At 51.6% G+C, this 12,213-nt stretch overlaps 1 protein-coding gene across 1 annotated transcript in view; it reads left to right on the top strand.

Annotated features, from left to right (window-relative positions):
* Positions 1–8,621, top strand: part of LOC114197177 (optic atrophy 3 protein-like) — a 50,050-nt gene extending 41,429 nt beyond the window's left edge. Inside the window, exon 2 of the mRNA XM_028088124.2 lies at positions 5,006–8,621. Coding sequence (XP_027943925.1) covers positions 5,006–5,442 — 437 coding nt within the window. The 3' untranslated portion in view covers positions 5,443–8,621. The remainder of the gene's footprint in view (positions 1–5,005) is intronic.
* The last annotated feature ends 3,592 nt before the right edge of the window (positions 8,622–12,213 follow it).

Here is a 12,213-nt window from a genome sequence, read left to right as displayed (position 1 = left end):
TAAAAACAAAGTGTTAAAGAAGTTTTTAAAAAAATCATCCCACTCTACACTTGCTAGTTGTGTTTTATGTAAGTTACGTTTCATTAAAAAGGAAAAAAAATGAATTTAGTGAGGTCATTGGTTTAAAAAACCCATTTACATAACTCAGTTGTATTTTTAAAGATTTTATTTAAAAAAAGAAAGATTTTTATTTATTAGAGAGCGAGAACATGAGTGGGGGAAGGTGCAGAGGCAGAGGGAGAAGCAGGCTCTCCGTTGATCAGGGAGCCCGACGCGCGACTCAATCCCAGGACCCTGAGATCATGACCTGAACTGAAGGTAGACGCTTCACCGCCTGAGCCACCCAGGCACCCCTGAAAGTGGAATTTAAAATGCCATGAATAATGTCAAAAAAAATCAATACCTAGGAATAAATACAATCAAAGAGACTTGCAGAGAAAAATTACTGTATTATTTTTTTAATTTAAGGAGTCTCTACACCCAACGTGGGGCTTGATTGAACTCACAACCCTGAGATCAGGAGTCATTTTTTCTGACCAAGCCAGTCGGGTGCCCCAAGACTTGCAGAGAAAGTTAGAGACTAAGTGGAAACAGATACTACATTTGTGGATTGTGGATTGAAAGACTCAACATCGGGGAGATGGCACTATCCTGGAAATGATCTGTAGATTCACTGGAATTCCAATCAAAGTCTAGGACAGTGGCTTTCAGCCTTTTGACTGTGTTCCAGTTACACACACAGTCACGCACAAAACAAGAACAAAAGTTTTGTGTAACCATACTTGTCCTGACTACTTAAGATTGCCTTTGATGTTTTCTGTTATATTCTAGGGGTTTTTTGTTGTTGTTGTTGTTGTTCATTTGTATCCATGAGCTTGGTTTTGTTGTTGTTTAATTCCACATATAAGTGAGATTATATCATATTGCCCTTTCTTGGACTTATTTCTCTTAGCATGATGCCCTCAAGGGCCATCTGATGATTTCTGTTATATTCGCGATCATATTTTTTTTAAAGATTTTATTTATTTATTTATTTATTTATTTATTTATTTATTTATTTGTCAGAGAGAGACACAGCGAGAGAGGGAACACAAGCAGGGGGAATGGGAGAGAGAGAAGCAGGCTTCCCACAGAGCAGGGAACCTGATGCGGGGCTCAATCCCAGGACCCTGGGATCATGACCTGAGCCGAAGGCAGCCGCTTAACCAACTGAGCCACCCAGGCGCCCCCCTTGATTATATTTTTCATGCTGGTCTGAAATTGATTGCATTACCCACTAGTGGGACAGAACCTGCAGTTTTAGAAATAGCACATGAGGGAAGGCCAGGTTGTTTTAGAAAATCATTGTCCAGCTGAGACCCGACTGACATGTGCTGGATTTCTCAGTGGCTTGGTAGAATGTCAGAATAGAGACACCATGCGACCTTGCCGCTGAGCCTTCTCCTCCAGGTGGCCCTCTTCATGACACAGCCCACGCAAGGGGCTCCTCTCTAGCTTAATCACATCACACTGGATGGTGTGTTGGTGATCATCACATCGTATATGCTGTTTATTAAAAAAGTTTTTTTTGTTTTACACAGAGTACAAGGGACCTTAACTGTAGCCACCAAACAACCTGTGGGTCAACCTCGGTAACGTGGAAGAATGATCTGATCTAGGGATGGGGGAGGAGAGGGGCGCTCAAAAGGAGGAAGACGGTGACAAGTGAATAGTACAAGAAATGTATACAAATCACCTGTAAAAATGGGGAGGCAGAGGGACGGAGGAAGGACAGGCTGTATGGGGACAGAGTGCTCATCTTTTATACCAGGGCTGGGGGCTCAATAGAAAATGTGTAGGGGCGCCTGGGTGGCTCAGTCGTTAAGCGTCTGCCTTCGGCTCAGGTCATGATCTCAGGGTCCTGGGATCAAGCCCCGGATCAGGCTCCCTGCTCGGCGGGAAGCCTGCTTCTCCCTCCCCCACTCCCCCTGCTTGTGTTCCCTCTCTCGCTGTGTCTCTCTGTCAAATAAATAAATACAATCTTAAAAAAAAAAAATGTGTAAAAAGGAGCAGATTTCCAGGTGAAAAACTCAGAAATAGAGGTGAGTGATGTACGCTAATTATCAGATGTCAGGGCCATGATGCTACGAGAAAGAAAGGCTGGTTAGGGTGAGATTTGGGGGACCGTTTGGGGTGGGCCCAAGGATCAGGACCAGGTGCGGGGCTTCTGACTTTTAACTTTATAGTTTGAGTACTTTATTTTCATGCAATGTGTTACTTTTGGTAATGAAAAGGATGGCAGTTTTTTGTGTTTTGGTTGTGTTTTAACCAGGGGCAGGGGCATGAGGCTGGGGCGGGGACCCACTGACACATTCAGCAGGATATACTGGGCATCACTGGTGTGCCTGGCCTGCTGCTGGCCGGTGCTGGGGACACACGGTGACTGGGACAGCCCCGGGCCCTGCCCTCGTGGGGCTCACGGGCCGGTGCGGAGACAGTGCAGACAAGTGGGTGGCCGGATCAGTCCCAGTTGCGATAGGTGCTCTGAAGGGAATACACAGAATGGCAGGAGGGACAAAGGTCCCTGGAGGGGGAGGTCAGGTCGGGACATTGGTCGGAGCTGGGACAGGGCGTGGACCAGGACAGCGGGTGGGGGTGTAGGGGGGGACATTCAGGAGACAGACGAGATAGACCCGTGGCTGAGAGGCTGTGGGGGAGGGGAACACCTGAGTCCCAAGTCTCTGGCCTGGTGACAGGATGGACCCAGGAGGAGAAACAAGTGTCTGTTGGGCGTGGGGAGCCGGGGTCAGGTCTGGACACGGTGAGTGTGTCTGGGAGACATCTGGGGACCTGTTGGATCCCCGGGTCAGGTGCTGTCCTCCGTCTTGTCCTATCCTGGCTTCTCACGGCTACCCCTTCTTGTCAACCCCCCATTCCCACGCGGACCTTGTTTCCTGAACCCCAAATCTGAGACTGCCATCGACCCCGGCTCTGAAAGCCTTCTCTCTCTCACACACACACCCTTCAGTTTCATTTCCTATGCCTGCATGTATGCCGCCACCCCTCGTGCCCACTCCCATTTGCACATCTGGCCTCGACCACTGACCCAGGTCGTCCTGCTCGGTCCACAGTGGGGTGCTGGGACATTCGCCCAGGGAGGCCGGTGGAGGCTGGTGCTGTCTCCCCTCACCACTCTCCGGCCGCTATGCTTTGTGGGCCTGACATGAAGGATCACGTGACAGTTACAGGCCCGGCCCCCTGGCCCAGCACCCCAGGGCTGGTGTGTGGTCATCACCTCCCCATTTTACAGAGGTGGCTCAAAGTGGGCTGTCCTTGCAGTAGGTGACAGAGCTCCAGGTGGACCCCAGCCTGGCCTGAAGCTAGGCCCTCAGTGTGGGAGGAGTCTGCACAGCCCGGACCCCAGGAACCCCACAACACCAGGGCCTCCGTAACAATTAGTGGTAACAGTGAGCACCGCAGCGGGCAGTTCACGGGTGGGGGGATGGAGGTTTGGGGGGGTGGCTGGGCTCCTTAGATCCTACTGCTGGCTCCAGGCAGAGCTCGTCCAACATTTTTGCTGCTCCGCCCCTTTAAAACATTGAAAAGTTATATACCCCCTAGTGCATTTTCAAGGTGACAGCTAAAACTTCTCCATGAATTCAAGTAGATGCAGAGGCTATAATTTCTGGTGTGTCATGAATATTGATATTTTCAGAGTTGGCGCCATCCTTCCTTCAGAGTATCGAATGCAATTCACGTAACTTGTGATTTGGCGCCTGCTACTTTTGGTTTAAAGGGGAAAAAACCGAACAAGCTGTTCCTTTACAGTCAGAAATTTCACATTGTTCCCTGAACTTTGTCCTTGAACTTCTGTTTACACTTCCCTTGCAGAATTCTAATAAAGTATGTGTCAGCAACCAAAATATGCACAGAAATCCAGATTTTAATTTTTGTTTCATTTCCGGGGACCATAAGGTTATAAATGTTCAAATAACTTCCTCTGGGTTCTTAAAATTACTAGTGCACAATGCATTTAAAACACCTCATATATTATGCATTGATGTGGATGATTATGAAACATTAGAAGTGAAGTGCTGTGTTGGACGTGAGTCTCCAAATGAACTAGACAGCGATTTCGTGTATCCTGGACAAATATGAATTACTGCAGGAGAGAGTCAGGGGCCGGCATAATTCTGCCTTGGTTTTTAAGACTCAGAGGCTGAGAATCTCCCTGCACAAAGAAGCAGCTAGGCAAGAAAGCTTTTGGTCCAGCAGCAGCAGTCGGCTCGTGAGCCTCTTCCAAGGTACGTGCCCCGCACCTCGCTGTGAAGAGCTCCCAAGACTGTTAGCTACATCCTCAGGGTTGGTGAAAATAGAGGAGGATGGGAGCCACCAGACTTGCCAAGAGGATTGGTTACCTGCTGTTCACAATCACTTCACATGCATTCCCACCTGCCAGTGGCCCTTTCTTTGGAGCCAGGAAGGCCCCCTACCCTACAGCCCTAACTCTGAATTTGGGGAAGATTCGGAAAGAAATTGGGCGGGGGTTCTTTCTCCTGAGAAGTGGGTTGGACGACTGTGTCGGGGGAGGAGGAATGCTTGGCTGTCCCACTGGTGGCTTGAGGGGAGGAGCAGAGGGGGCTAAGGCTAAAGCCTCCGACAGTTGAATCTGTACACCTTCCGGGGACTTTGGGTCCTGGGAGCTCTTTGTAACCCTACAGGGGCATTCCCTGCCCCCCACCCCTCAACCAGACTGAGGACTTCCCTTCCTGGGCAGGGTTTCTGATTCCCGGCTGCTTGGCAGAATCCTTTGGGAAATTTAAAAAGATACCCTGGGGTCACCCCAGGCCAGTGACTCAACATCGCTGGGCTAGGCCAGTGCGGGTCTTGTTTAAGGCGATCCCCCACCCCCGCGTGGTTCTGGTGGTGGTGTCCCCATTGCTCCAGCCTGGACGCCCGAAGCGCGTTGGGGTGGGGCTTGTAGGGGGCTCCTGGCGCACGACCTGACCCCTCTCTTCCCCTGCAGTGTACCACTGGGTGGAGATGCGGACCAAGATGCGCATCATGGGCTTCCGGGGCACAGTCATCAAGCCGCTGAACGAGGACGCGGCCGCCGAGCTGGGCGCCGAGCTGCTGGGCGAGGCCACCATCTTCGTCGTGGGCGGCGGCTGCCTGGTGCTGGAGTACTGGCGCCACCAGACGCACCAGCGTCACAAGGAGGAGGAGCAGCGCGCCGCCTGGGACGCGATGCAGGACGAGGTGGGCCGCCTGGCGCTGGCGCTGGAGGCCCTGCAGGCGCAGATGCAGGCGGCGCCGGCGCGTAGCGCCCTGGAGGAGCTACAAGAGCAGATGCGAGAGGTGCGCGCCCAGCTCTGCGCCCGGGACCCGCCGCCCGCGTCCCAGGCCTCGTCCGCGTCCCAGGCGGTATCCGCGGCCAAGGTACAGGAGTCTGCTCAAGTCTGAACTTGGCCGTGGTTGTGTGTGCCCCGATGTGGCCTTCTCCCCGTGCTACCCCCGCCTGCGCTGGCCCAGCGGAAGCCACCGGGATCTTGATGGAACTTGGATTCAGTTAGCCTCTCCCCCCGGTACCTTCCGCGGGGGCCAGCCCCCCGCCGGTGAAGCGGTCCCACGAAGCGCCCTCCAAGCCCCAGCTCCTCGGTACAGACCACAGTGCTCAGCGCTCCACCCCAACCCCACACCACACGGACCTGTGCCGTCCCAGCCAGGAAGACAACAGGCTCACTCTTCTGGCAGGAGGAACAACGGACTGGACTTGAGCCGAATCGAGCCGTGAACCCCCTCCAGCCCCCATTTCCGTGATAAATGTTAACCTGCCCTGGGGCTCATCCTTTTCCCTGGAACCTCGCCCCGCTTCCCTTGTGAATTGGCACAGACCATTGTACAGAAATGCAGTGTCCCAGCATCTAAGGTGGGCTCTGGCTGGGTTTCACCACTCTCTCTGAGGGGAAAGCTTGAACCACTGGATGCTGTATCTTCCCCCTTAACCTGATCTGTGGCACCCTGCGAGACCCCAAGTGGAATATTCCAACAGATCCCTACCCCCCAGTCCTTCAGTCTGGCACAACCTACTAGGATGTCTGTGCAGGGTCCTCTCTGGCAGCACCCTCCCATCACCCCCTCTGTGGTGGAAAAATGGATCCTGCCTAAGGCTAAATCCAGCCTGTCCTTCAGCCTCATCCCCCCGTTTAGCGGTTCTCCAAGTCCCTGAGCCTTTCCTGACAGGTCCTCCTCCGTGGCCTCTCAGCGCACTGCCACCACATTCCTTGTGTTCCATCCAGATCGGCTGACCTGTGTACCCTTGCCCTTCTCTCCTGGGGCTCTGGGCCGGTCCATCCGTCACCCTTCACGCGGTGGTGCCCCCGTGCCTCCAGAGCCCTTGGCCTCACCTCCATCCCACTAGACTAGGCCACCGGTTGGTCTTAACCGTTCTTAGTTTCCCAGGGCTACCATAACATGACCACAAACTTGATGGCTTAAAACCAGAGAAAAGTGTTCTCTCGCAGTTCTGGAGGCCACAGATCTAAAATCAAAGACTCAGCAGGGCCATGCTCCATCCGAGGGCCCTGGGGGAAGATACTTCCTTGCCTCTTCTAACTTCTGGTGACTTCAAGCATTCTTTGCCTTGTGGCTGCAGATCTCTCATCTCTGCCTCCATCTTCATGTGGCCTTCTCCTCGTGTCTCTCATAAAGGCACTTGTCTTTGGATTTAGGGCCCACCCTAAACCTAGGATGATCTCACTTCAGGATTCTTAACTTATTTACGGAGTTGTTTTTTTTTTTCCCCAGATACACTCACAGTCAGTCACAGGTTCCATGGGTGTGGACATATCTCTTAGGGAGCCACCATTCAACCCACTACACCTCCCCACCCCAAAGAGGACGCTGGGACCCTTGCAAACCCCATGGGACATGTGGCCTTCCCCACAGGCGTGATAGGAACAATCCTGGAACCAGCATTTACTATGGGGTGTCTCTTCCGGGGATCTCACTGATGCAGTGGGGGTATAGCTCCCACCAGTCTGCATTCTGTTCTGCAGACCGTCCATGTTATGTTGCCTGAATAAAAGAGCCCCAGAATGAGGAAGTCATCTTTAGGATGTGTCTGAGGATGTAGGGATCTTCAAAATGGGTACAAGCCTCGTTAAAATTAGAGAAGCTGATGTGTGTGAGTGGACAGTGATCCTATGAACACTCTCCCTGTTGGGGAAGCTGAGGCCCAGGGAAGGCAAAGGGACTTGCCCATGGCCATGAAGCCAATGAGGGACTCGCTGTCCAAGGTGGTGAAGTAATCAGAGCAGAGTGCGGGGTCAGGGCTCAGGGAAGGAGATGGAAAAGGGGTGCAGGGTGCTGGAGAGCACCGGTAGGGGAGAGGGGAGCAGGGAGGCAGTTACTGGGGAGGAGGGGTGGTTAGGGATCTCCACAGAGGCCCAAGGCATTTCCCAGAGGCAGCGTTGAGAGTGGGGGGGCCCTCAATTTCCAGTCCAAGCAGCCCCAGACCACACCTGAAATCTTTGCATTTAATGAATGGGGTCAGATCCAAGATCCATTCTACCTGGGTTGGGTTCCAAGAAGCTGTAGGTGAAGCGGGAGGGGCAGGCTTTCTCTCAACTCTTCAGTCCCTCACCTCACTGCCAGGGCTCCGGGAGGCTGGGGTGGGGGCAGGCGGGGTGATCTGGACACAACACCTACCCAGACAGAAAACCAAGAAACTGGGGTCCTGAAAGATCATCTTAATTCCTTCTAGAAGTGGGGGAGAAGCTGACTGTAGAGGGAGCTGAGGAGGTGGGTCCTGGGTGGAGGTGTCTTTAAAATCGGAAGTGAGGGTGCGTGGGTGGCTCAGTCGGTTAAGCATCTGCCTTTGGCTCGGCCCATGATCCCAGGGTCCGGGGACCGAGCCCCGCATCGGGCTCCCTGCTCAGTGCGGAGTCTGCTTCTCCCTCTCCTGCTCCCCCTGCTCGTGCTCTAAGTAAAAATAAATAAAATAAAATAAAATCGGAAGTGACCTGAGTAGATAAATAAGAAGATACCGAGAGAGAGCACTGGGGGAGGAGGGATGGGCGGAGCCAGGTGAGAGGGCTCAGTGCCCAGTTTCCATGGCTACTCCTGGGGGTGCCCTGTGGCACTGACCCATCTCTGGAGCACAGGTTGCTGGAGGCTAAGCGACTGTGACGTACGCCCCTTCCCACCCATCATCTCAATAAATAGTGGCCATTAACAGTATTTTCATTTCTTTAATGAGAAAATTGAGGTACAAAAAGGGGGAGTCACCTGCCCAAAGACACAACAGGCAAAAAAAGCGGAAGTGGGACCAGGAGCTGGACAGTCTTATACCAGAGCCCAAGCTTCAAGCCCCTGCGCCATCTTGACCCTGATGTGGCATTACTGTCACGTCCCAATACTCCGAACTCAGCCCTGCGTGTCCCTCCGTGTGGCCAGACCTTGTGGGATGCATCGGCTTCACCCACTGGGTGGGTTCAGGGTGTGTGGAAATGCAAAGAATCCCCTCTCAAAAAGCAGGAGGCTGAGACCGAAGGATGCTTCCTTACTCTGGTTTCCTACTAGCTAAAGTTGTGTATACATTTGCGACTTGGGGAGAGGGGTAGAATAAATTTATAAACGAAGTTGGTTGTCTGCAAGTTGATGTGTGTTGTTGTTGTTTTTTTTTAATCTTTAAAAAAACCCCGTTACAACCTTAGGAAAAACGTCCTCCAATTATCCTTTCATTCAGGAAACTTTCAGGTGTCCACTGTGTACCCTGTCCTGCTCTGTGTCATGCTGGGGTCCCAGCAGGGAGCGAGACAGCCACAACCCTGCCCTCATGGCACCCCCAGTCCGGTGGGGGGATGTCCGTTCACAGACATTGCTTTTCCAATGTTACCTGCCTGCCCCGCGGTGATTTGCGAAGAAGGGGCCTCACTGAATCCAGACTCCTCCCCTCCTGAGGGACTCAGGACTAGGGCAGAAAAATACAGAAACCCATTTACACTGGCTCACAAAAGCCTCCCAGCTGTCCTGAGGGCTCTGCCTCTCCCATCTCTGGCTCGGCTCCATTGTCCTCTCTGTTGGTTTTCCAGTCCGGCAGCCCCTTGCCTAGAGAAAGCCACCCCTAGAGAAAGTGGACTTTGGTAAGCCCCTGCCTGATTCATCTGCCCATATAACCGTCCCTGTGCTAGCCACTGTAACTCTCAAACGTCCAGGCCTGGGGCCCCCGACCCCAATGGATGGAGGGAAGCGTGCCCAAAGGAGAATCGAGTGGGTGCCCTGCACCCACTTGTCAGACAACTCGTTAGCACGTACTGTAAGCCTGACCCCATTGTCGTAGCTGGGAGTCGACCAGGAACAAGACAAGGGCTCTCACCGTTTCGGAGCTGTCGTCTAGTGCAGGAGTTGGGCAGTAAAGATGTAAAGGGCTGATCCAGTGGCAGAGTTCAGGAGTGAAGAGTTTACTGACCCCTGGAATATAGTTAAGCAAGGGGAGTCAGGAGAATGAAGATCAACCAGCACCCTTGTCTTGGTTGGCCCAGCTCTGGAGGCTCCTACCAGCTCTGGGCACCCCAGAGGACTGGCGACTGCATCTCTCCTCAACTACTCCATACCCAGCTCTGCTTCCTTCCCTCCCCACCTGCAGGCGTCGTTCCCCAAAGACTCTGCCATAACCCTACTGCACACGGATCTCAAGAGTCTATGGGGCGCCTGGGTGGCTCAGTTGGTCGAGCGCCCGACTCTTGATTTCAGCTCAGGTCATGATCTCAGAGTCATGAGATTGAGCCCCGCGTCGGGCTCCGCGCTCAAGAGTCTGCTTGTCTCTCTCCCTCTGCTCCTCTCTCAAATAAATCAATAAAATCTTAAAAAAAAAAAAAAAAGTCTCCATCTTTCAACCCATGGTGGCAAGCCACAGTGAGAAGCAGAGTTTATACCATATACATATTTATATAACTTACAGTTCACACTCTATGTATTATAAATATGGCATAATTCATGCATTATGTGACATAGTATATAATACAATACTTTTTATGTAATATTTAACATAACATTGTATAGTATATGTTGTGTGTGTGTATCATTGGAATGAAAATTTCACTAAATACCCTTAATACGTAGCTTGCAGTCTGATAACTTCTTACCGTATTCCTTTTCATGAAGAAAAGCCACAGATACAGATGTATCCTTTGTACCTAATATGTATTATAAACATATAAAACCTGTTATATGTATTCGATAACACAATGTTAACATCATACATTATGTATTACATATATTGTTAGAACAAAAGTTTCGCTAAATGATAATTGCCGTCACCATGTGCAATGCACTCTGTTACTTTTTATTTTTTTCTATCTCATAAAGAAGGGCATTGGGCGCCTGGGTGGCTCAGTTGGTTAAGTGACTGCCTTCGGCTCAGGTCATGATCCTGGAGTCCCGGGATCGAGTCCCGCATCGGGCTTCCTGCTCAGCAGGGAGTCTGCTTCTCCCTCTGACCCTCTTCCCTCTCGTGCTTTCTATCTCTCATTCTCTCTCTCTCTCAAATAAATAAATAAAATCTTAAAAAAAAAAAAAAGAAGGGCATATGCTTATGTATGTATTATACAGACCTACATAAAGTGGGCTGCCCTGGGCCTTTGGCTTTTATTCTGGGCAAGGCAGGAGCCGTGGGATCTCTGAGCAGAGGAGGGATATGGGCTGACTTAGGGTCCCTCCCGACGGACTATGAGGGGGCAAAGGTGAAAGCTGCCCGTCCCGTAAAGAGAAGACTGTGATTGTCCAGGTGTGGGGGGCATGGTGGCCGGACCAGGGGGAGAAGTGGGGTTCTGGGCATATTAGCATTTCAGAGGTGGGGCAGACAGGGTTTGCTGAGCGATGGCATGTGGGGGTGTCACTGAAAGCTTCTAGGTTTTTTGCTCTGTGCACCTAGAAGGGAAACACTGGCATATCCCAAGACGGTGAGGCTACCGCAGAACCAGGCACAAGGAGATATTGGGAGCCCCTGCCCTTCCTTATCCCCAGGTCGTCTCAGATTTGGACGCCCTTTGGCAGGTTTTTGTTATTCTGAACTGTAGCCAGGGAGGGCTGGGAAGACAGTTTTCATCTTTACTCATCTCTGACGTCACTGAGCTCACTCTCAGGCTGTGTCTCTGACATTATCTCGACTCCCTCCTCAGGGAACGCTCCTGCTGTCCATGTGGCACCTCCTAGAGGAATGAGGAAAGTGGAGGTGGTGGTCTGGGACTTGGGACCCCTGGGCTTAGAGTGCCCCTCGCCCCTAGAATGGCAGTGCCCAGGTCAGGCTCCCCAGAGGCACCTCTGCCAGGTAAGGGCGGTCATGGACCAGGGGTGGGGGCTGGTCACCGATGGCTCCGTCACATCCAATGTGCCCACCGCGCTCAAAGGGCCCATCCCTGTGCCTTGAACTCTTCTTTTTTCTAGATTGCACACTCTCTTCATAAAAGTTCAGCCATTTCAGAGAAACCAAAGTCCCCTCCCTGAAAGGAATCCTGCCTCCCGTTTGGGGGAACTCTGGCAGACCCCTTTTAAGAATGATCTGGTCACACTTGAGACCCCCTTATGAGCTGTCCGCTGCTACCCTCTTGCGACACTCAGCGGTCTTTATGTGCTTCTCTGGCCAGCGTGAGTCTTTCCTTAGATGCCAAGAGCTGAAGGAACTGAATGTAATATAAAAACGCCCTCGAAAATTCTGCGGAGTGTCAACACGTGGAATGATCCAACTTGAAAGATTTTCAAGCAGTAGAAGTGCGCGTGGACTGTAATTGTTCTTTTAACTTACATTTTCCTACTTACCTGTAGGTCGAGCATCTTTGTAGCCATTTATTGGACATTTGTACTGTTTTTGGAAAATGCCTGTTTTCACTGTCCCTTTAATGTTCGTTTCTGGTATGTTTTGTCCAACTGAAAACTATTTTCGTTTTAAAATAACCAAATCGGGCGCCTGGGTGGCTCAGTCGTTAAGCGTCTTGCCTTCGGCTCAGGTCGTGATCCCAGGGTCCTGGGATCGAGTCCCGCATTGGGCTCCCTGCTCGGCGGAGAGCCTGCTTCTCCCTCTGCCTCGGCCTGCCTCTCTGCCTACCTGTGCTCTCTCTCTCTCTCTCTATCTCTGTCAGATAAATAAATAAGATCTTAAAACATAATAATAAATAAAAAATAAAATAAAATAACCAAATCTGGGGTGCCTGCCTGGCTCAGTCGGAAGAGCAT

The sequence above is a fragment of the Eumetopias jubatus genome, unplaced genomic scaffold (assembly GCF_037043125.1).
Source record: "Eumetopias jubatus isolate StellerSeaLion01/CBP00866 unplaced genomic scaffold, mEumJub1_p1.0 scaffold_10, whole genome shotgun sequence".
NCBI lineage: Eukaryota > Metazoa > Chordata > Mammalia > Carnivora > Otariidae > Eumetopias > Eumetopias jubatus.
This window is presented reverse-complemented; position numbering and strand designations above follow the sequence as displayed.